We start from the raw sequence: 23,768 nt of genomic DNA on the forward strand, positions 1-23,768 counted from the left end.
TGCTAAAACTCTGCAGTGCTCTAACTGTCCTAATTGACACAGTTATCTAGCTAGTTACAACACTCAGACAATGTTCCACTGTAACAGTAGGCCACTAACGTTATACTTTCCCAGAAAGGGACATCAAGCCTGACTGCACAGTAGCATGAGAGAGACAACTGAAAGCACACCGGCAGGGATCAGCTAACTGCGTTTCATAGGCCTACGTACAATATCTTGTCAATTTACAGTCCATCTTTACATGACAGACTTTGGCAGAAGATGCATTAATTCCTCAGACTCCACGAGTGTAGCCAACTAGCAAGCTAGCAGATTCAAAAGTGTTTGGTCCACCCAAGATGGCGTAGCAGTCAGACGTGTTTCGTCGTGTCCCGTGTAAATATAGTTTTTCCTTTTTTTTGTTGTAAAATGGTTGTATATATTGTAATATCAATTTCCATCTACAGACTGAATATACTCTCCTGCAACCAGCCTCACCCAATGTGGTACGGATCTGCTATTTTTTATACCCCCATCAAAAGCTAGCCAGCTACTAGCTAGTAGTCAGTTAGCCATTGCTAGGCCCATCTCCCGGCTAGCCGAATAGGCCCAAAAGCCACTCCTTGGGCTACAATATCTATTTTGGTTTCATGCATGTTAACATTAGAAGTCTCCTCCCTAAGTTTGCTTAATTCACTGCCCTCTGCCAACCCGGATGTCCTAGCCGTGTCTGAATCCTGGCTTAGGAAGACCACCAAAAACCCAGAAATGTACATCCTTAACTATAACATTTTCCGACAAGACAGGACTGCCAAAGGGGGCGGAGTTTCAATCTACTGCAGGGATAGCCTGCAGAGTTCTGTCTTACTATCCAAGTCTGTGTCCAAACAATTTGAGCTTCTACTTTTAAAAATCAACCTCTCCAGAAACAAGTCTCTTACCGTTGCCGCTTGCTATAGACCACCTTCTACCCCCAGCTGTGCCCTGGACACCATATGTGAATTGAATGCCCCCCATCTATCTTCAGAGCTTGTGCCGTTAGGTGACCTAAACTGGGACATGCTTAACACCCCAGCCATCCTACAATCTGAGCTTGATGCCCTCAATCTCACACAAATTATCAATGAACCCACCAGGTACAACCCCAAATTCGTAAACACGTGCATACTCATCGATATCATCTTAACCAACCTGCCCTCCAAATACACCTCTGCTGTCTTCAACCAGGATCTCAGCAATCACTGCCTCATTGCCTATGTCTGTAATGGGCCTGCGGTCAAGCGACCACCCCTCATCACTGTCAAACACTCCCTAAAACACTTCAGCGAGCAGGCCTTTCTAATCGACGTAGCCCGGGTGTCCTGGAAGGATATTGACCTCATTCCATCAATAGAGGATGCCTGGTTATTCTTTAAAAGTGCGTTCCTCACCATCTTAAATAAGCATGCCCCATTCAAAAAATGTTGGACTAGGAACAGATACAGCCCTTGGTTCACTCCAGACCTGACTGCCCTTGACCAGCACAAAAACATTCTGTGGCGTATAGCATTAGCATCGAATAGCCCCCGCGATATGCAACTTTTCAGGGAAGTTAGGAACCAATATACACAGGCAGTTAGGAAAGCAAAGGCTAGCTTTTTCAAACAGAAATTTGCATCCTGTAGCACTAACTCCAAAATGTTCTGGGACACTGTAAAGTCCATGGAGAATAAGAGCACCTCCTCCCAGCTGCCCACTGCACTGAGGCTAGGAAACACTGTCACCACCGATAAATCCCCAATAATTGAGAATTTCAATCAGCGTTTTCTACGGCTGGCCATGCTTTCCACCTGGCTACCCCGGTCAACAGCCCTGCACCCCTCACTAGAACTTGCCCAAGCCTCCCCCATTTCTCCTTCACCCAAATCTAGATAGCTGATGTTCTGAAAGAGCTGCAAAATCTGGACCCCTACAATTCAGCAGGGCTAGACAATCTGGACCCTCTATTCCTAAAATTATTCACTGAAATTGTTGCAACCCCTATTACTAGCTTGTTCAACCTCTCTTTCGTATCATCTGAGATCCCCAAAATTTGGAAAGCTGCCGCAGTCATCCCCCTCTTCAAAGGGTGAGACCCTCTAGACCCATATCTATCCTACCCTGCCTTTCTAAGGTCTTCAAAAGCCAAGTTAACAAACAGATCACCGACCATTTCGATTCCCACCGTACCTTCTCCGCTATGCAATCTTGTTTCCGAGCTGGTCATGGGTACACCTCAGCCACGCTCAAGGTCCTAATATCATAACCGCCATCGATGAGAGACAATACTGTGCAGCTGTATTCATCAACCTGGCCAAGGCTTTCGACTCTGTCAATCACCACATTCTTATCAGCAGACTCAACAGCCTTGGTTTCTCAAATGACTGCCTCGCCTGGTTCACCAACTACTTCTCTGACAGAGTTGTGTGTCAAATCCTGTTTTCCGGACCTTTGGCAGTCTCTATGGGGGTGCCACAGGGTTCAATCCTCGGGCCAACTCTTTTCTCTGTATACATCAATGATGTCACTCTTGCTGCTGGCGATTCTCTGATCCACCTCTACCCAGACAACACCATTCTGTATACTTCTGGCCCTTCTTTGGACACTGTGTTAAATAACCTCCAGACGAGCGTCAATGCCATACAACTCTCCTTCCGTGGCCTCCAACTGCTCTTAAATGCAAGCAAAACTAAATGCATGCTCTTCAACTGATCGCTGCCCACACCTACCCACCCGTCCAGCATCACTACTCTGGACGGTTCTGACTTAGAATATGTGGACAACTACAAATACCTAGGTGTCTGGTTAGACTGTAAACTCTCCTTCCAGACTCACATCAAGCATCTCCAATCCAAAATTAAACCTAGAATCAGCTTCCTATTTCGCAACAAAGCATCCTTCACTCACGCTGCCAAACATACCCTAGTAAAACTGACTATCCTACCGATCCTTAACTTCGGCAATGTCATTTACAAAATAGCCTCCAACACTCTACTCAGCAAATTGGATGCAGTCTATCACAGTGCCATCCGTTTTGTCACCAAAGCCCCATATACTACCTACCACTGCGACCTGTATGCTCTCGTTGGCGAAGGTCCTGAGCTGGCTCCAGGTCATTTATAAGTCGTTACTGGGTAAAGCCCCACCTTATCTCAGCTTACTGGTCACCATAGCAGCACCCACCCGCAGCACACGCTCCAGTAGGTATATTTCACTGGTTACCCCCAAAGCCAATTCCACCTTTCCTTCCAGTTCTTTGCTGCCAATGACTGGAACAAACTGCAAAAATTACTGAAGCTGGAGACTCATATCTCCCTCACTAGCTTTAAGCACCAGCTGTCAGAGCAGCTCACAGCTCACTGCACCTGTACATAGCCAATCTGTAAATAGCCCATCCAACTACCTCATCACCATATATTGTTATTTATTTTGCTCCTTTGCACCCCAGTACCGCTACTTTTCTGATTGGACAATATTTGGGTTAGTTTGTTTTACATGGCGTGGTGCCCCGGGTGAGTGAGTGAATTGACTTGTGAACTTTGAACTTTAGTTCAAACAGTCCTGTTTGATACATATAAATCAGAAATATAATCCAGAAAATCCTATACACTACTAGTCATGTGGTTTTGGATAACAAAATAAAACACACGAATCTTGTTCTGAAATCAAGCTGGATATGAAGATCACAAATAATTGCTTTCGACGATAGTAAGGCAGTTACTGTACACACTTTCCTTCCAGGTCCTGTCATTTTTCTACATGCTGCTTTCAGCATGGCACCGAAAGGAAAGAACCGTAAGGCATTAGCCAAAACACATTTTGTAAATGTAAAGGACGAGTTTGAAAATGACAACGACGGAGATGAGGAAGAAGAAATCAATGGAGATGGTCCTCAACCGGACGAGGAATTTAATTTGGACGAGGTTTTACGTTTGGGTGGAACCCGAGTAAGTAACGTTAATTGAGGCTAGCACCTCATGCTAACTAGCACATTTATCCTGCTGCTACCACTAAACACGTGCCATTTTCTCCCAAAATATCGAATAAATTGTTTGTTCAACTGTTAATGCTTTCTGTATTTGTTCGACTTTGCTACGCTTTATCTAGCACTGTCAGTAGTTATTGACGATGATGCTAGGTAGCTAACTTAGCTAGCTAGTTGCCTTGAAACCCGACGATTAATTGCATTGAATTCTACGTCGTGCAGAAATGAGTGTTTGGATCTGGAACGTTTCTTCACGACCTCTACAAGCCAGTATGTTGAATAGATAGATATACATTTAAACATACTCTACCGGTTGTTACGGATGTTGGTCTTTTGACGGTAGGAATGCAAGACACTATATCCACAGGAATGTATAATTAAATCACCGTATCAAAGCGCTCATTGTACGTTCAGATTAATATCCCCTGAAGCATTCGCAGAACCATGTAAACATGTGCACAAGTTCGGCACGTATACATGTTTGGCCTGCATGTATTATCATTTTGTGAGCATGCTTCAGGTTATAGAACTCTGAACGTCCGGTTGTGGATTTGATTGTGATTTAGCGTTACCTGTGGATATATTGTATCACAGAGGACCAACTGAACGGACAACTGTTAACTAAGTTAAAATATAATTTTACTCATTCTGGCTTGTTAGAGGTCTGTGAGATTCAAACGCAAATGTCTGCTCGATGTAGAATTCAATACAATTCAACGTCGGGTTTCCAGGCAAGGTACAATATAACTAACGTTAGCTGCTTGCAAGTGGTTGTACTTGGTGATGTTTCCAGGCAAGGTACAATATAACTAACGTTAGCTGCTTGCAAGTGGTTCTACTCGGTAATGTTCAGACAAGTCATGACTGTTCAATCACCTCTTTTTCTCTTGGCTTTTTTCTTGTGCTGGTGTAGGCTGACTTTGCCCTGCTTGACGCCATCATTGATGAGAACGAGCTGATCGACGGTGGAAAGAAAGGAGCCATAGATGACCTGGAACCTGGCGAATTGGAGACATTCATCACCAAGCTGGGCATCCGCTCATACAAAGACCAACAGATTATCCCAGATGAGCCTACAGAGGAAGAGAAGGCAGAGGCGAGCCAAAAGGAGAGCAAAAAGGCTGATGCCAAGAAAGCCAAGTCAGGTGATCAGAAGCCCAAACCAGAGCCTAAAGGCAAGGACCTGCCTGTCACATCTACAGTGGAGACAAAGAATAAGAAAAATAAAGAGACAGCAAAAACCAGCGTCCCAGCCACTGGAAAGAAAGCTAAACTAAATGCCAACGTATTTGAGTTTCAGCTGAGGCAGCTGCTTCTGATCAAACCAGGTGGCAAGTGGTTTGACCTGGAGTACACTGCAGAGGGTACCTCTAACCCACAGGATGAGTCTCAAGTCTCCCAGTACAAGGCCCTGGCTATAAAGCTGTTTGAGGCTGAGACAGGGCTCTACAAGAGCAAGAAGAACATGCAGAAGGGGGCCAACTCAGCCTGGATGAAAAATGTGGTCTCCGCAGGCACGCTGGCTGACAGGATGGCAGCCATGACAGTTCTGATCCAGGATGCCCCGGTACAGAGCATAGAGCATGTGGAGAACCTGGTCTCCATGGTGAAGAAGAAGGGTAGTCGCAGACAGGGGCTGATGGCTCTGGACACTCTCCGAGAGCTCTTCATGTCTGACCTGCTGCCAGTGAACCGCAAGCTCAGGACCTTCGCCCAGCATCCTTTTGACAAGCTGGAGCAGAAGGCGAGCGGGAACAAGGACGCGCGCGACCGCCGCCTCGTCTTGTGGTACTTTGAGCACCTTCTGAAGTACCACGTGGCCGAGTTCGTGGTGGCCCTGGACGAACTCGCCCACGACACGGTGGCAACCACCAAGGCCAAGTCTCTGGCCACTGCCCACGAGCTGCTGCTCAACCGGCCCGAACAGGAGAGGGCCCTTCTCATCCAGGTGGTCAACAAGCTGGGAGACCCTGAGTACAAGACGGCAGCCAAGGCCTCGTACCTGCTGGAGACCCTGCTGCACAAGCACCCCAACATGAAGGCGGTGGTGTGCAGTGAGGTGGAGCGCCTCATGTTCAGGCCCAACATCAACCTGAAGGCCCAGTACTACGCCGTGTGCTTCCTCAACCAGGTGCTGCTGAACCACGACGAGGCCGAGCTGGCCAGCAAACTCATCTCCATCTACTTCTCCTTCTTCCGAGCCTGCATTAAGAAGAAGGATGTGGAGTCCAAGATGCTGAGCGCCCTGCTGTCGGGCGTGAACAGGGCCTATCCCTACGCCAAGGCCGGGGACGAGAAGGTGAAGGAGCAGCTGGACACGCTGTTTAAAGTAGTGCACCTGGCAAAGTTCAACACTGCCGTCCAGGCTCTCATGCTGCTCTTCCAGGTGATGGACTCTCAGCAGATCGTCTCAGACCGCTACTATGTGGCGCTCTACAGGTAAACTGCACTTCTAGACTTGCTGGTGTGATCAAGAAGAATGGCTGTATGTTGTATCAAATCCTGTCCCAAAAAAATGTACATGTGAATTTGTTGGCTGTCTGTTTCTTAATAGTTGTCTAATTTATACTAACTTGATAGTATTTAGTCATGGGACCTAATTTTGCACTTTCTTAGTCAGTGTTATAGTAAACATACCGTTGACTGTACTGAACAAAAATATACACAACAATTTCACTGAGTTACAGTTCATATAAGGAAATTAGTAAATTTAAATAAATTCAGTAGGCCTTAATCTATGGATTCACATGACTCGGCAGGAACGCAGCCATGGGTAGGCCTGGGAGAGCATATGCCCACCCACTTGGGAGCCAGGCACAGCCAATCAGAATACATTTTTCCCCTCAAAGTGGCTTCATTAGAAACAGAAATACTCCTCAGTTTCATCAGCTGTCCGGGTGACTGGTCTCAGATGATCCCGCAGGTGAAGAAGCCAGATGTGGCGATCCTGGGCTGGCGTAGTTACACGTGGTCTGCGGTTGTGAGGCCAGTTGGACGCACTGCCTAATTCTCAAAAACAATGTTTGAGGCGGCTTATGGTAGTGAAATTAACATTCAATTCTCTGGAAGCAGCTCTGGTGGACATTCCTGCTGTCATCATGTCGATTTCATGCTCTACAAGGTGCACCTCTGTAATGATCATGCTGTTTAATCATCTTCTTGATATGACACACCTGTCAGGTAAATAAATTATCTTGGTAAAGGAGAAATGCTCACAGGGATGTAAACATATTTTTGCACAAAATCTGAGCGAAATAAGCTTTTCTGTGCATATGGAACATTTCTGAGATCTTTTATTTGACATTTGAGTCATTTAGGAGACACTTATCCAGAGCGACTTACAGCAGTGAGTGCTTGCATTTTTGTTATTTTTCGTACTGGTCCCCTGTGGGAATCAAACCCACAACCCTGGCGTTGCAAGCGCCATGCTCTACCAACTCAGCTCATGAAACATGGGACCAACCCTTTACATGTTGCGTTTTATATTTTTGTTTAGTATACAATGATCATGATGTTTGATTGATGCATCTATGTTTTCTGGTTTACAGGAAGCTCATGGACCCAGGTCTGACTCTGTGCTCCAGGCAGAGTATGTTCCTCAACCTGCTGTACAAGTCTCTGAAGGCAGACATCGTCCTGCGGCGGGTCAAAGGCTTTGTGAAGAGGCTTCTGCAGGTCAGCTGTGAGCAGAACCCTACATTTGCCTGCGGGGCTCTCTTCCTTGTATCAGAGGTCATGAAGGTCAAACCAGGCCTCAAGCTGCTGCTGCAGGAGTGTGGGGTAAGGACAAGCTCAATGACATCAGCATAAAGTACTAGTTATTTTCATATTGTGCACAATCACATAATGGAACTCTTGGGGAGAGTTTCCCAGGCACAGTCTAACACTAGTCTAGGACTAGACTTAATCTATATTTGGGAAACCAGCCATTAGATTAATTTATTCTAATGATTTTTGTCATCATGTCACTTGATCTCACATATGATTGCAGGATGGTGAAGAGGAGAATTTCAAAGATCTTAAGGAAGAAGAGGATGATGAGGAGAGGTTTGTAGATGCAGATAAGGTGGAGGAAGGACAGCGTGAGATCATTCCGAAGCCCACTGCATCGTCGTGGGTACATCACCAAAACATTGAAGGTGAGATTTATTATTAAGACCACCCCCTTAACATTATTTTCCATTCACATATTTGGGGAAATCCTACACCCAGATACTTATAAATGTATTTATTATTGTGTTGTAATTACTGTAAGCATTTGTGTTGTAATGTAAATATAATTATGTTTTGATTGTGACTCCTTTATATTCAGTGGTCACCTTTCCCCCTCTTCATGCATACTCGTTCTTTTGTTGTCCAGGTGGGAAGAGTAGGGATACCTACGACCCGTTACACAGAAACCCCCTATTCTGTGGGGCTGACCACACCACGTTATGGGAGCTGCAAAGGGTGAGCCTCATGACAATATTGGGCGCATCCCAGGTGGAACCCTTTTCCCCATATAGTGCACTACTTTTGACCAGGGCCCATATTGCAGTAGATAATAGGGCGCCATTTGGGACGCAGTCGTTGTGTGACGAGAGAAAGGTGCTCTGTGTTACGGGCTTGCTTGAGAAAAGGTACTGTACCATAGGAGAATCCACTTATGTTGTTATTTTACATCTTGTCTTTCCCCCTCAGCTCTCTGCACATTTCCACCCATCAGTGTCACTGTTCGCCAAGACGATCCTACAGGTAAAAATCAACTTTAAAAATATATATATATATATATGCATGGGGAAACTTTGTGCTTATTACCAAAATATTCATACAAAGAAGTTGCCTGTGTAGCAATGGGCCCAAGTGGGTATCGGGGCTAGCCCTCACTATCCTTCTGACTACCACTTGAGTTTTTCTGTGTTTAATTCATCCCTTTCCCCTCTGCATCATGTCCTCAGGGAGAGTTCATCAACTACACAGGAGACCCTCTCCAGGACTTCACTCTCAGCAAGTTCTTGGATCGCTTCGTCTTCAGGAATCCCAAGCAACTGAAGGGCAAACGTAATATTTCCAACATTTTCAGTTGCCTTTTTCTCTCAGTCCACCAGAAATGGATTTCATTGCCCGGTTCACATTATTAGTCAACTGTCTGGTCTCAGTTCATTCCCCAAATCAGTTATTCACCCTACCTTTTCGTCTTGGTTGAAACTGTTTTCATCTCAATCATTCACAGAAAACACAGACGCTACAGTTATGCAGCCCAAACAGAAGCTGACCATGAATAACATCCACAATTTACCTGGTGAGTGTCTTTTGAATCACTATAAAGGATGATAAAGGGGTCGCTTTATTGAGCAGAAGTAAGGCAAGTCTTCTTTCTCTCAGTGAACTGTGAGGAGTTCCTGTCCAATAAGGAGAGTCAGATTCCTGTGGATGAGGTCTTCTTCTATCGGTGAGTAACAATGATTATATAGACGAACCTTTTGAGTAACACTGTCAGATTAAAAAAAATATATGTATATATTGTGAATAAGGCAGCAAAGAAAATGTAATGGTCCATTGTTTTGAGTGATTCAAGTTCTGGGCTGTCTTTAAATGCCCTGTTCCCCACGCTAGGTTCTTCAAGAAACGAGAAGCGGAGAAGGCACTGCGTCGGCCACGAGGAGATGGAGATAACGAGAGTGTGGAGGACGTGGACGATGATGAGTTTGAGACTCTGCTCGGTAAGTTCAAGGACTCTGAAATAAACTGTTATTGGCCAAAATTCAGGAAATATGTCAATTGTATATCAGACTTCAGGCTCATCTTTGGTTGCCTTCTCGCCCTATCCAGATTCATACGAGGGAGACAGTTACTTCACTGACTTGCCAATTGATGAAACAGACCTGGACTTTGCAGGGTAAGTACACGTTTGATAAAGCTTTGCATTCAGATATCATCAGTAATTCATGTGTACACCTATCAAACATGGCATTGAAATGGTTCCCAGTGTTGTTTTTGTTTATACTGAATGATATATCTGACATGTTGTGTTTGTGCATGTTGCAGCAATGTTAAGACCAAATCTAAGAAGGGGAAGAAGGGTGGAGATGAGGATGAGTCGGACCTGGATGATGACTTGGATGGTGATCTGGATGATGAGGAGGTGTCCCTTGGCAGTATGGACGAGGAGGACTTTGGAGATGAACTGGAGGAGGAGGGAGGGGCCTTCATGGACCCCGCTGGGGAGGATGATGATGAGGAAGGTATGTTTATTTCCCAATTATCTCTCCTTCCTCCTACAGTGTGCAATTGTTCACTTCCCTTGACTAGTTTGAAATGAAATGACTGGTTTATGAAATATGGTGGAAAGTCCCACTAGCCCATGGCTCCACGAGTGTAGACTTTACTCTAATTTCTTGTCTCTTTCAGTTCCAGAACTTGATGATGGTGATTTTGCTTTTGGTGGTAATTTTAAGTCAATTTTCTTAACATAAATTACTTTCAAAAGGGCCTAATTTTGAATGGCTATTAAAAAGTTGACTCTTCAAAAATATTGTTTTCCCCTCAAGATTCCGACGATGAGATGGAGGTTCCAAACATCACTCCAGGTTCTAAAAAGAGCAAGAGGAAGGCATCAGAGGATCTTAACCACACTGGGTCTCTAGGTTAGTAGCTGGGCCTCTATTTGTACTGTTGAACTGCTCTGAGTCTCATTTAGAAGTGTAGAATCTAATCTGACATTTCGACATTCTTCCATTTTGTAGGTTCCAAACCAGGGAAGAAACACAAAGGAAAGAAGGACACAGCCATGTTTGCATCTGCTGAAGAGGTGAGATGGTCATGCCTACCATATTTCTCACATCTCCCAATGTTAAGTTGGCGTGCTGATGGCTATCCTATTACGGTTATGCTACCCATCAGTTTGTTGAAGAGTTTCTTGTAAATGAAACTAAAAGGATATCACTGAATGCTTAAATGTCTGTTTCATTTTTTTCCCCAGTTTGGATTTATGTTGGATGAAAATGCTGGCTCAAAGTTTGACAACATCGGCATGAATGCCATGGCCAACAAGGACAAAGCAGGTAAGCCTTGGCTTAAATACAGTCTATTAAACATGTCCCATGTCTTATTGAATACTACAGTTAGTGCCACCTGACAGAAGAAGAAAAAAGCCAAATTGTGTAAATTACTTTACTCAGTTGGCTAGATACTACAGCATATCCACATGGAGAGAGTCAGTAACTTCACAGCAGTTTGGAGCACACTCAGTCACTAGTGTTCCTGTCAAAGTTGCACAAAATAGATAGCTCCATCATGCTTGAGAGATTAACAGTTAACCAACCCTAAGACAGTACTGAATTCAGTCCACGTCAGGGTACATTTCATATCAAACAGGTTGTTGAATACAGTAGATGACCAAACTTTAGTAGAGGATGCAGAGTAAGTTGCTCTTCTCCCCCAGGTGTCAGGCAGCTCAAGTGGGAGGCCCAGAGAGACGATTGGGTCCGAGGTAGAGATGTCAAGACCCTACGGAAGAAGAAGGCCATGTTTAACAAGAAGAAACAGTTTGGCAAATCAAGGGCTGGCAAAAATACTTTCAAGAAGTAGTAATCATTTCTGAACCTAAGATCACTTAAGTTTATGTTCATGCTCTACGCCTTCTTGGAACAATCTTTCAAGGTCTTGCTCTCGAATCCCATAAACCCTGGGATATTTGCTGGACAGACAAAGTGATGGTGTTTTAGGCTGCATTCACACAGGCAGCCGAATTCAGATTTTTTTTACACTAATTGGTCTGTTGACTAATCAGCTCTGAAAGATTAGGGGGGGGGGGGGCAGAATTAGGCTGCCTGTGTGAATGCAGCCTAACACTATTATTCTGTCTCCAGTTTAATAAGTCCAACGAATATGCCAGGGTTAATGGGATTTGAGAGCAAGTGGGTGACATGCCAGGGGTGTGTTCATTAGTGCAAACTGTATTGCCTTTATCTATACCTGTTGACAGTTCCTGGTTTGTTCTACCGATCATTGGAGAAACTACTTCATGCCTGTGTAAAATCAAGTAGGCTGCGTTTACACAGGCAGCCCAATTCTGATTATTTTTCCACTAATTGAACTATTGACCAATCAGATCAGCTCTTACCCATAATTGGGCTGTCATGCTTTGAAGTTACCTTGGGCTGCCTGTGTAAACACAGCCATATTCTCTGTATTGACATTTCAACTCTTCAATATTTTGTATAGGTTTATACAAGGTAAATACAAAATGAAAACATTAGCATACTATAATGTCTGGTCTGTAATAATTGTAACTGGAGATTTTTATTATTTGGTGCCAATTTTATTGCTGTGCGGTTTGGAATTGGAACGATTCTTCAAGTTTGTATGTTTTGAACTGTCTACAGCCCGTACCCAGTATGTTGTTCATACTGTTTCTGAAATAAAAATAAATGAACATTTTGTTACAAAGCAACGGTGTACATAGCCCAAGATAGTCAGTGTACATGGCAAATGTCATTTCTATATAAAATGTAAATGTTACCATGACTTGTGTACATCTTGTAATAAAAAAAAAAGAAGACCATAAGCACCCAGCACACCTGTCACTTCAAGTAGTACTACTCCTTTGATCAGTCTCTTTGCTAACAGTGCCAAATGGTCGGGGCCACTTAGGAAAGACGGAGAACCTCACAAAGCCTATCACAATGCCTTCAATCAGAGGTCCAACTCGGCGGGAAATCTGTCTCCCAGCAGTTGGCGTTGTTTCGCCCACCAAGCAAGGATTTTTGTATGGAAGCTACATTAAGTTTATTTGATCGAATACAAGTTCCGAAATGTTACGTTAAGAGTGTACTGATATATGTAAGACACGTGACATCCCGGCAACTAAGAAAAACTGTCGGATATGCATATATAGTAGCGTCTCTCCATTGAATACGGGCGGTTGACGTAAACAAACGAATTTTCAAAAACATTAAAATAACGAGATCTATCCACCAATCCAAAGAAAGGATGGGCGGAGCTAGTACGGTGCCGCTTTTTGGACAACTCCAAGTGTTAGGGCGGAGAGACATGTCATCTTGTTAGTGTATCCATGATCTTTGATTCAATCCAAATTCATAGCCTTTTTTTATTTTAACCTGTATTTAACTAGGCAAGTCAGTTAAGAACAAATTATTATTTACAATCACGGCTTACCCCGGGCAAAACCGGAAAACACTGGGCCAATTGTGCGCCGCCGTATGGGACTCTCAATCACGGCCGGATGTGATACATCCTGGATTCGAACCAGAGACTGTCGTGACGCGAACTGAGATGCAGTGCCTTCGATGGGAACCCGATTAAGACAGACAACTGTTTATTTCAGCAGAGAAGACGCGTAAGCACTGACAACCCAGACTTTTCAGTACACATATCCTAACAAAACAAATAGTTGTCGTATTACAAATTAAATATATTGTAATATCGGTTTTATGTTGTAATAACAACCTACCTTTCTGTGCAGTACGGACACACAGATGAGGCATACAGGGTTTCAACTGGATAGCACAGCCACCAAGTCAAAATTGGCTAGGTCTATATTGTGAAATTCATGAAAACAAAAATGTGCTTTTTGGTCTTAATTTGAGGTTAGGGTTAGGCATAAGGTTAGGGTGAAGTTTTAAAATCCATTTTTAAGAAGATAAATTGAGGAAATAAGCGGGGTTTATGGCTTTGTGGCTGTGGTAACTAGTGACGACCACTATGCAGGGCGGTGTGAAAGCCTTTCTGCGAGGACTCACCACAAGGGGACACTGTACTCAAGATATAACAGGCAGGGCATGATAAATCAATTTAATTTGGTCCAAAAAAAGTACAGGAATGATTGAGGGAGGGAGGAATTCAATTACCGAAGTAATTTATTTAGTCTATTCTCATATCACCATAGGATCATCAGTCTGTATGCACACCTGTGCTTATCTGCCTCCTTAGAGCAAAGATACCCTAGTAGGGAGGAAACAAGGCATTTCCAAGTGGGCTGCATTTTTAAGGAGGAGAGGATCTTATTTTCACCGCAGATCTCCATTTCACCAAGGTGAGAGACCACACCTAAGCAACTGTGCTCACAGATAGATTAACCTCTATGCTTTTTAAAAAAACGAATGCATTACGACTGTTTAGTATAATGAACTATTATGTGAAATGTTTATAACGGGATCTACACTCCCCTTCATATGAATTCAGACAGTGAATTCGGACTGTTTTACCGTTTAGAAATGAAAGTATTTTTATGTCTCTAGTCCCCCCATTTGAAGAAAGTATTTGGACAAATGTATTACAGATTTTCTCAATGGCTTTGGCTCAATTCTCGAAAAGATAATTATTTCTTTCAAAACAATAAGCTCAAATCTCTGAACAATTGGTTTCTGGTTCACACCAGATTTGAATTTCTTATTCATTTAAGCAAATTGCATGTGTTTTGGCAAATGTGTGCAAAAGCGTACGTACAATTGTCTACAATTTGCGGAATAGCTACATGCACATGACTTGCTGATTAAAACTGATCAGAGTTGATTCTCAGTGAAACTGTCATACTCTTCACAACTTCTAAACATTCTTTCATCGTGCAAAATGATCCATTCAATTATCACAATCTGTCAGACATACATGTATATTGCATACATGTCTATGACATGGAATGTTTGTGATGTCTGCTAAATTGGCAAATGACCTGCCAGCTGACATAGTAATGAAATAGGAATCACAATCTTACCAATCAACCAATCAAGTTTGGACGCATATATATATATGGAGCTTTCCCACAGCACAATCACTACCATTTTTGAACATGGAGGAACATCAGAACCCTGAACAGCAGCTACATGCTGGTGGAAGAGAAATCAGAAGATGTGTAAGAATGTGTGGTGGTGGATGTTTTAGGGGAAGACATAATAGAGGAAGAGGTAGAAGACAGAGTCCCTGATGAAATCAGAGCCACAATTGTGGACCATGTTATAAACCATGGTCTTACAATGGAAGAGGCTGGTCAGAGAGTTTTTTTTTTTTTAACCTTTATTTAACTATGCAACTCACTTAAATCAAATCAAATCAAATGTATTTATATAGCCCTTCATACATCAGCTGATATCTCAATGTGCTGTACAGAAACCCAGCCTAAAACCCCAAACAGCAAGCAATGCAGGTGTAGAAGCACGGTGGCTAGGAAAAACTCCCTGGAAAGGCCAAAACCTAGGAAGAAGCCTAGAGAGGAACCAGGCTATGAGGGGTGGCCAGTCCTCTTCTGGCTGTGCCGGGTGGAGATTATAACAGAACATGGCCAAGATGTTCAAATGTTCATAAATGACCAGCATGGTCAAATAATAATAATCACAGGCAGAACAGTTAAGAACAAATTCTTATTTTCAATGATGGTTTAGGAACAGTGGTTTAACTGCCTTGTTCAGAAGAACAGATTTATACCTTGTCAGCTTGGGGATTTGATTTTGCAACCTTTCGGTTACTAGTCCAACGCTCTAACCACTAGGTTACCTGCCACCCCTAAAGTACAGCTTTATGTAAACATGTCCACAGTGTCATCAATTGTGCAACCATTCCGTAGGGAAAACAGGTAAATATGTACTCGCTCTTTACCTTTGTTACAGCATTTCATTCACAACAATACAGCAACTATTGTAAAGGTAAATTGTAAAATAAAATCACAATGTAAGATATGTATGAGGAATATACAGTAATACAGTAATACAGCACAATTTGAATACAATATACTATCTGTAACATGGTCCATTTGTGAATTCTACATGTCATATATAGGACTGCACAACGACCTCATGCTGGTGGCAGACTAGCAGTATTCAGCCATGGGCAGGAACGAGAAATTTGCAACATGGTCATAGCCAACAATTCCATCAGGCTAAGAGGGATCCGAAGTGCAATCACAAATGACAACGATATCTTCGCAAATATCAATTCTGTCAGCATTTCACCTATAGCAAAAATGACTATGAAACAGCTCTACATGGTTTCATTTGAGAGGAATAGTGACAGAGTGAAGGAGCTGTGGTACCAGTATGTCCAGGTAAACCATTGGTGTGCACATGGTATATTGTCCAGGGAGTTTTACTGTACTTCAACGATGCCTGTATATACTTCTTGAAGTTGTAGATACCTATAAGAACAGAAAACATTTCTACTTTGCTGAACTGTCTGATTCTAGAATAGGTTATGTAAAACAAACTTTATATTTTGTTTCTGTGTTACTATTTAGAAAATAATGGAGCTGGAAGGACATGAAATGTCTTTTTTTTGTGGACGAGGCTGGGTTCAGCCTGGCCAAAGGCAGGAGACGTGGCCGCAATCTCATTGGACGCCTAGCCACAATTGGCACACCAGGCCAACGTGGGGAGCAATATTACAATGTGTGCTGCCATTTCTGAGAATGGTGTGAGCACACATATTCCACACATTGGGCCCTATAACACCCATCTTCCCCTGGCCTTCCTAAATACACTTTACAGAGACCTAATAACAGAACACGAAAGAGGTTTAGTTAGAGCAGATTTGCCAAATTATGTAATTGTGTGGGATAATGTCAGCTTCCACCGAAACAACATTGTTAGGGAATGGTTTGCTGCGCATGAAAGGATAACAGTGGAGTTCCATCCTCCCCATTCCTGAAACCGATAGAAGAGTTTTGTTCAGCATGGAGGTGGAAAGTATATGACTATCGGGCACAAGATCAGATGTCTCTGTTAGCTGCCATGAATGCTGCTTGTGAGGAGATCACAGGTGATCATTGCAGTGATCATTGCAGGATGTCCACCAAGAAGATGGGAACTTCTTGTGTCACGTACTGTGAGGAGGTACAATTTAATGTTTTTTTAACAGAACTACCACAGGTTTTTTCTTTTTTGCATTTCTTTTGTCTTTTTTGCATGGATGTCATTTTGTAGCACATTTTCTGTTCACTATATATGATTTTACATGTAAGAAATATGTAAATATGGACATGCAATGTGAATTTTCTGTTTACATGTAACACATTGCTACAACAACAAAAAAAATACTGTATACATACAAATGTGCATATCCTTTTTCTGTGTCCTGCAGTATTGACTTTTCCCAGTAAACTTTTACCTACTGTTGAGATCGGTATCTAAAAAGCTCAGTGTGATACACAAGAGCATTCAGCTAGACAAAACTGGCATTCTGGTATAGTACAGTAAGCAGTCAGTGTCAACAAAAAAGTAGAACAAAACTGAAATGTGTATATAACAAACATTTCTCAAGTTGACTGCCATTGTCAAAAAGCATCTAAACATTTTGACCAGTACGGCTCACAAGATGACAACAAAAAACACTTTGGCCAATTTACTGACACAATAACTAGGTTTTGAAGCATAAATTAAATGTTGTAGGTGAGTTACTACATCTGGCAGACATGCAATGGCACCAACAGTTTAGAGAAATGTTAACTGTTTAAAAAAACGAGTCAAAGTGATTGAGAAACTGTAAAGTAGTCAAAAGTTAAGGATTTTGTCCCACATTCCATGCACGCAATTTCTAACTCAAACTGTCATTCTGCGCCGTTATTTGCCTGTTTGTGGCCCACCTGTTAGCTTGCACGATTCTTACCATTCTCCTTCTACCTCTCATCAAGAAGCTGTTTTCGCCCACAGGACTGCTGCTGACTGGACGTTTTATGTTTATCGCACCATTCTCTGTAAACCCTAGACACTGCCATACGTGGAAAACCCAGGAGGGTGGCCGTTTCTGAGCGCGCCGTTTCTGAGCGCGCCTGGCACCGATGATCATACGATGCTCAAAGTCACTTAGGTCACTTGTTTTGCCACTTCTAACGTTCAATCGAACAGTAACTGAATGCCTCGTTGCCTGTCTGCCTGCTTTATATAGCAAGCCACGGCCACGTGAGGTAATGGGCTAGTGTACCTAATACACTTGCCACTGTGTGTATATATTGCATACAATAGCCACTGCTAGTAGCCATGTATTCATCCAACAGTAAATTAAATGTCCTTTTCATTTGAGGGCTACTATCCATGAGACCTATAGGCCTATACCCTCGTAATGGCCTGCTCCATATCTAAAAGCCATATCAAATATCTTGGTTGTAAAACAGTTGACATTGAGCTGAATATTTAGAGTTGAGAAAAAAAAAATATACCTACAGAAAGCTGATACCCTCCTCTCCTCGACAGTGGCAAGAGGAGGAAGCTTCCAAAGCTTTGTTTTTCCCGCAATTGTATTTTGAAAGGATATACTATCAGAACGCAGTGTAGAATGTGCTCTTTCTACGTTCATAGGCACCGTGATACATGATCTGGCCGTCTAACTGATTACATAGTCAGAGCAGGTCTCTTTACGGATGCCGCGTTAGACTTTGAATGTGAGTGTGCGTGACCTCAGGCCATGTCACCTATTTCATTGTTTTATTTGTGTGTGCATATATATATATATAAGTGTGTAAATTTCAAGCAGCCCACCCAATTGAAAAATTATCAAGCTTTGAAAATTAGCAATACAGTGAGCATCAAAAGTATTGGGACAGTGATGCATTTTTTGTTGTTTAGACTCTGCACAAATACCAAACTTTAGACTACTTTAATGCACATATAAGTGAATTTGTCCCAATACCTTTGGTCCCCTAAAATGGGGGGGGGGGGGACTATGTACAAAACGTCCTGTATTTTTTTGAACTGTTCACCCGATATGGATGAAAATACCCTCAAATTCAAGCTGACAGTCTGCACTTTAACCTCATAGTCAATTTATCATTTCAAATCCAAAAAGTGATGGAGTACAGAGGCCAAACAACAGTCTAAACGGTCAAACAGATTTGGATGAAAAAAGGTGACATTCTGTACAAAACATTTGATCTCAAATCCAAAATGCTGGAGTATGCTTCACTGTCCAATTGCGTGTATGTAATCATACGGTGAAAGAATGCTTTGGTCTCGCTCATGGAGGCCATACCAACCTCAGCGCAGCTAATACTGGAACAAACATGTGTAAAGCAAAGGCATAGGGTAATACTTAGTTATAAGTATCTTTGACTTGACGCCGTCTGAAGGTGATTCCTCCTCCTCAGGACAAATGTGCAATCTGTTCTATAGCCCAGAATGTGAACTGTATTTACACAAAACGTGATCAAATAGTTTGCTAAATGTGATAGGCTGATCCTCGGCTGTGGTGATCAGGCATTGTGAGGATTAAGAATGTAATAGCTATGGCTGTATCCCAAATGGCACACTATTCCAGATACTGTAGTTAGTGCACTACTTTTGACCAGTGCCCATATTGAGAACAGGGTGCCATTTGGGATGTTCCCTATCTGAGTTAAGATGAAGGATTGAGGGGGCATCCCTCAGCTTAATGAACAGTTGAATCACTTGCATTCTCCTGTTTCTTTAACCCACATTGTAGTTGTTGTTGTTTTTATTTGTATTTTTTAAATTATATTTTCTATTATTATCTATACACTACTGTTATTGTTATCACTGCATTGTTGGAGAAGAGCTCTCAAGGTTATTTCACTGTACTGTTTTGCACCTGTTCTATCCTGTGGATGTGGCGAATCAACTTTGAAACTACTTGAAACTTAACTGACCCCCGCTGTGCATCTTCTAAGTCTAACTTCTCATGCCATAGAAACTTCACAGCACTACTAATACTTCCTGCAGACCCCTGGAATACACAGCAGCCTCTGAAGGAGGGGACCAGAGAAGTCTTAACTAAGTGGCAATATTTGCTCACCTGACATACACACATCTGGCTGGCTGGTGAAATGGCCTGCCTAGCCAGGAAGGCAGCTGGTTGCTACCGCTGAGGGCAGACAGACAGGTCAGTCGGGAAGGCCAAGGAGGTTTTGAGGAGTGGTGTCTCCCCAGCCAGGCGGCTGTTTCTCACTCCATGTTTGTCCGGAGCTGTAGGAGGCTGACGAGGTGCTAATTTGAGACTCCGTCCCAAATGGCACCCTTTCCCTACGGGCCCTGGTCCAAAGTAGTACACTATATAGGGAATAGCGTGCCATTTGGAACGCAAGGTGAGGAGTGTCCATGCCATTAGCCTACACTGTGGTTAGCCAGTTAGCCTGTCAGAGCCTGTAAAGAAACTGATTTATTAGGATCTGGTAGGGCGTTCTCGGGTAGACAAACACATATTGGACACATGTTGTTTGCCGGCAGGGAGCTTTGTCATGGAGCCGAGAGTGACATCTCCCTGATTTTACTAAAGAAGACCCCACCCTGTTTCTCAGTAAACAGTACAAATTGCATCTTGCAAGTCAGAGGACCACCGAGGTAGCTAGATATCACTGGGATAGATGGAAATGCCTTTGTGCTGTTCCCTTGTTGTTTTTAAATGATCAAAGAAGAGCCATCAGGCTGATGGAAAAAACACAAAGCCATCAGCAAAACATATATTTCTGAACAAAGGTTAACTGTATGAAAAATAATCAACTAGTATTATTATAGTATTAGAATGCATAAACAGGCATATCTCAACGGTTGAAATAAAACCATGTACATTTGATTCATATATAGTACACCGAAAGACGAGAAAAATAATTATTCTGCTGTAGACTAACATTGTATTTTGTAAATAGCCGTATAACAGGTGTATTACAGTGCCTTCAGAAGGTATTCACACCCATTGATATTTTCCACATGTTGTGTTACAGCCTGCATTTTAAATTGAATAAAGTGAGATTTTTTTTTTGTCACTGGCCTACACACAATACCCCATAATGTCAAATTGGAATTATGTTTTTGAAATTTTTACAAATGAATTATAAATGAGTATTCAATAAGTATTCATCCCACTTGTTATGGCAATCCTAAATAAATTCAGGATTAAAAAGTCTCATAATAAGTTGCAAGGACTCACTCTGTGTGCAATAATAGTATTTAACATGATTTTTGAATGACTACCTCATCTCTGTATCACACATACAATTACAGTATCTGTAAGGTCCCCAGGTCAAGTAGTGAATTTCAAACACAGATTCAATCACCAAGACCAGGGAGGTATTCCAAAGCCTCGCAAAGAAGGACACCTATTGGTAGATGGGTAAAAAAAAAAAAAAAGGAAACATTGACTATCCCTTTGAACATGGTAAGTTATTAATCACACTTTGGATGGTGTATCAATACACCCAGTCACTACAAAGATACAGGCGTCCTTCCTAACTCAGTTGCCGGAGAGGAAGGAAACCACTCAGGGATTTCACCATGAGGCCAATGGTGACTTTAAAACAGTTAAGAGTTTAAAGGCTGTGATAGGAGAAAACTGAGGATGGATCAACAACACTGTAGTTACTCCACAATACTAAGCTAATTGACAGAGTGAAAAGAAGTATCAGAACTCAGGATAAGACCCAGATGCAGACAGCTAGAATCACAGATGTTTATTGACAAAACATGGGGCAGGCAAAAGACAGGTCAAGGGCAGGCAGAGCTCTGTAATCCAAGGCAGAGTTAGCCAGGTACAGGACAGCAGGCAAGCTTGGGGGCAGGCAGAATGGTCAGAACCGGGGAAACTAGGAAACAGAAACCTGAGAAAACAGGAAGACGGGAAAGCACGCTGGTAAGACAAGACAAGACGAACTGGCAACAGACAAACAGAGAACACAGGTATAAATGCATAGGGGATAATGGGGAAGATGGGCGACACCTGGAGTGGGTGGAGACAAGCACCAAGACAGGTGAAACTGATCAGGGTGTGACAAGAAACAAGACTGTACAGAATAAAAAATATTCCAAAACATGCATCCTGTTTGCAATAAGGCACTAAAGTAATACTGCAAGAAATGTGGCAAAGCAATTCACTTTTTGTCCTGAATACAAAGTGTTATGTTTGGAGCAAATACAACACATTACTGAGCACCACTCTCCAAATTTTCAAGCATAGGGATGGCTGCATCATGCTATAGGTATGCTTGTAATCAAGGACTGGGTCATTTTTCAGGATAAAAATAAATTGAAAATTCTTGAGAAAAACCTGGTTCAGTCTACTTTCCACCAGACATTGGGAGATTAATTCACCTTTCAGCAGGACAATGACCTAAAACACAAGGCCAAACCTGCACTGGAGTTGCTTACCAAGGAGACAGTGAATGTTCCTGAGTGGCTGAGTCACAGTTTTGACTTAAATCTACTTGAAAATCTATGGCAAGATCTGAAAATGTTTGTTTGATCAACACTGCTAGAGGTTGAAGAATTTGAAAAGAATAATGAGCAAATGTTGCACAATCAAGGTGTGGAAAACTCTTAGAGACTTACCCGGAAAGACTCACAGCTGCACTCGCTGCCAAAAGTGCTTCTACAAAGTACTGACTTAAGGGTGTGAATTCTTATATAAATGAGATATTTGTGTCTTTCATTTTCAATAAATTTGCTAAAATTTTGAAACGTTTTCAATTTGTAATTATGGGGTGTTGTGTGTAAGTGTGAGAAAAAATATATATGTAATCCATTTTGAATCCAGGCTGTAACAACAAAATGTGAAATAAGTCAAGGGGTATGAATACTTTCAGAAGGCACTGTACATACCAATGGATCCTGTGAAGTCTAAACTGTCTTCCATTTCAACCCACAATATGCTTTCAATATGAAAAGGAGTGTATTGGTGCATAAGAGCGATGCTTTCTGTTCTAGGACCCTGTGTGTGTGTGTGTGTGTGTGTGTGTGTGTGTGTGTGTGTGTGTGTGTGTGTGTGTGTGTGTGTGTGTGTGTGTGTGTGTGTGTGTGTGTACAGAGAGCACGGTGGTCCAGCCAGCTAGTGCAATAACCACTCTCCTTAGATCTGAAACAGCCGTCTCTTGTTCCCTTTCACCTTGGTTGTGTGTCCTCCCTGTCCCGCCGCCTTTCAGATTCGTCTCCAGGTAAACACACTGTGGCAGGCCGCAAACCTGCAGCCCACAGCCGTTGTCACAGCTGTACAGGATAAAGGCCCCGACCAAAGCCTCCCTCAATCTGGTATGTTTGCTGTCACTATAGGCAAATGGCAGCAAACATTTAGTGGTTTCGTCTCACACTGAAAATACTCTTTATTAATCACTAGCTTAACCTCTTCCCCTTGTGTTTCTTGAAAAGTTGTTCTGGGGGACTAGGGTGACTGGCAGAACAACGAATTAAGGCGGATTTTTAACTCCCTATGCCACAGTGGAAAACATTGTAATGAAACTGGCACATTCCTAGATTCCTAATACCTGGATATTTATATGCATGTTATAGTTTGTAATTGTTATTTTCTTTTCTTCTTTATCTTCTCTCATTCTTTGGTCAATATGTGTTTTGGTCAATATAATGTGTTTTGGCCAATATGATGTGTTGCAATCTTTGAGAATGCAACACATCCACAGTCATAACTGACAGTTTGTTTTTTTTCACTCAGAAAACACATAATTCACCCAATCAAATAGATTTCAGGGAATAACATTGAGCAGAGACAAATGGTAAAAAGTGTGCTAATGTTACTCTACGCCTAAAGTAATGATTGACTTGAAGGCCATTGTGGTGCCTTTATTGACACACTTTGTGATGAATCAGCCTCAGTGCATTTGATAGGAGCAATACACTTACAGTAGGCCACCAGATAGTACTGTATCAGTGCTTGTGAGAAGACCCTGGTTGACCTAACAGTCAACAGAACCCCTTAAGAGAGTGTGAGGTCAAACAAGGTGATCTGAGATGAATGTTCACCTGTTAACTACCTATGTGTCAGCACTAAACCATTGTCACAAATTGTCATTGATGACAGGCTAAACAGTACCCTTAATAGAAGGGCATCCTAATGACTTCATAACACA

At 42.4% G+C, this 23,768-nt stretch overlaps 1 protein-coding gene across 2 annotated transcripts; it reads left to right on the forward strand.

Moving 5' to 3' along the window:
• Positions 1–3,599: 3,599 nt before the first annotated feature.
• On the forward strand, positions 3,600–12,538 carry cebpz (CCAAT enhancer binding protein zeta). 2 transcript variants are annotated; one of them, XM_021600159.2, is made up of 17 exons: positions 3,600–3,944; positions 4,896–6,421; positions 7,531–7,762; positions 7,974–8,121; positions 8,343–8,431; positions 8,663–8,716; positions 8,920–9,022; positions 9,195–9,263; positions 9,347–9,413; positions 9,578–9,684; positions 9,794–9,860; positions 10,010–10,206; positions 10,373–10,390; positions 10,513–10,608; positions 10,708–10,772; positions 10,944–11,025; positions 11,406–12,538. In XM_021600159.2, the coding sequence occupies exons 1-17, from the start codon at positions 3,771–3,773 to the stop codon at positions 11,549–11,551; spliced, it is 3,240 nt and encodes a 1,079-aa protein (XP_021455834.2). In that variant the 5' UTR covers positions 3,600–3,770; the 3' UTR covers positions 11,552–12,538. The 2 variants fall into 2 exon arrangements, with proteins under 2 accessions (XP_021455834.2, XP_021455833.2); XM_021600158.2 differs by having other exon boundaries at positions 3,602–3,944; positions 10,373–10,408.
• The last annotated feature ends 11,230 nt before the right edge of the window (positions 12,539–23,768 follow it).

The sequence above is a fragment of the Oncorhynchus mykiss genome, chromosome 4, assembly GCF_013265735.2.
Source record: "Oncorhynchus mykiss isolate Arlee chromosome 4, USDA_OmykA_1.1, whole genome shotgun sequence".
Classification (NCBI taxonomy): domain Eukaryota; kingdom Metazoa; phylum Chordata; class Actinopteri; order Salmoniformes; family Salmonidae; genus Oncorhynchus; species Oncorhynchus mykiss.

Coding starts and splice junctions, on each gene's coding strand:
- cebpz (XM_021600158.2), top strand. CDS start 3,771: ATGGCACCGAAAGGAAAGAACCGTAAGGCATTAGCCAAAACACATTTT. Junction 3,945..4,895: donor TACGTTTGGGTGGAACCCGA/GTAAGTAACGTT, acceptor GTGCTGGTGTAG/GCTGACTTTGCCCTGCTTGA. Junction 10,207..10,372: donor GGAGGATGATGATGAGGAAG/GTATGTTTATTT, acceptor TGTCTCTTTCAG/TTCCAGAACTTGATGATGGT.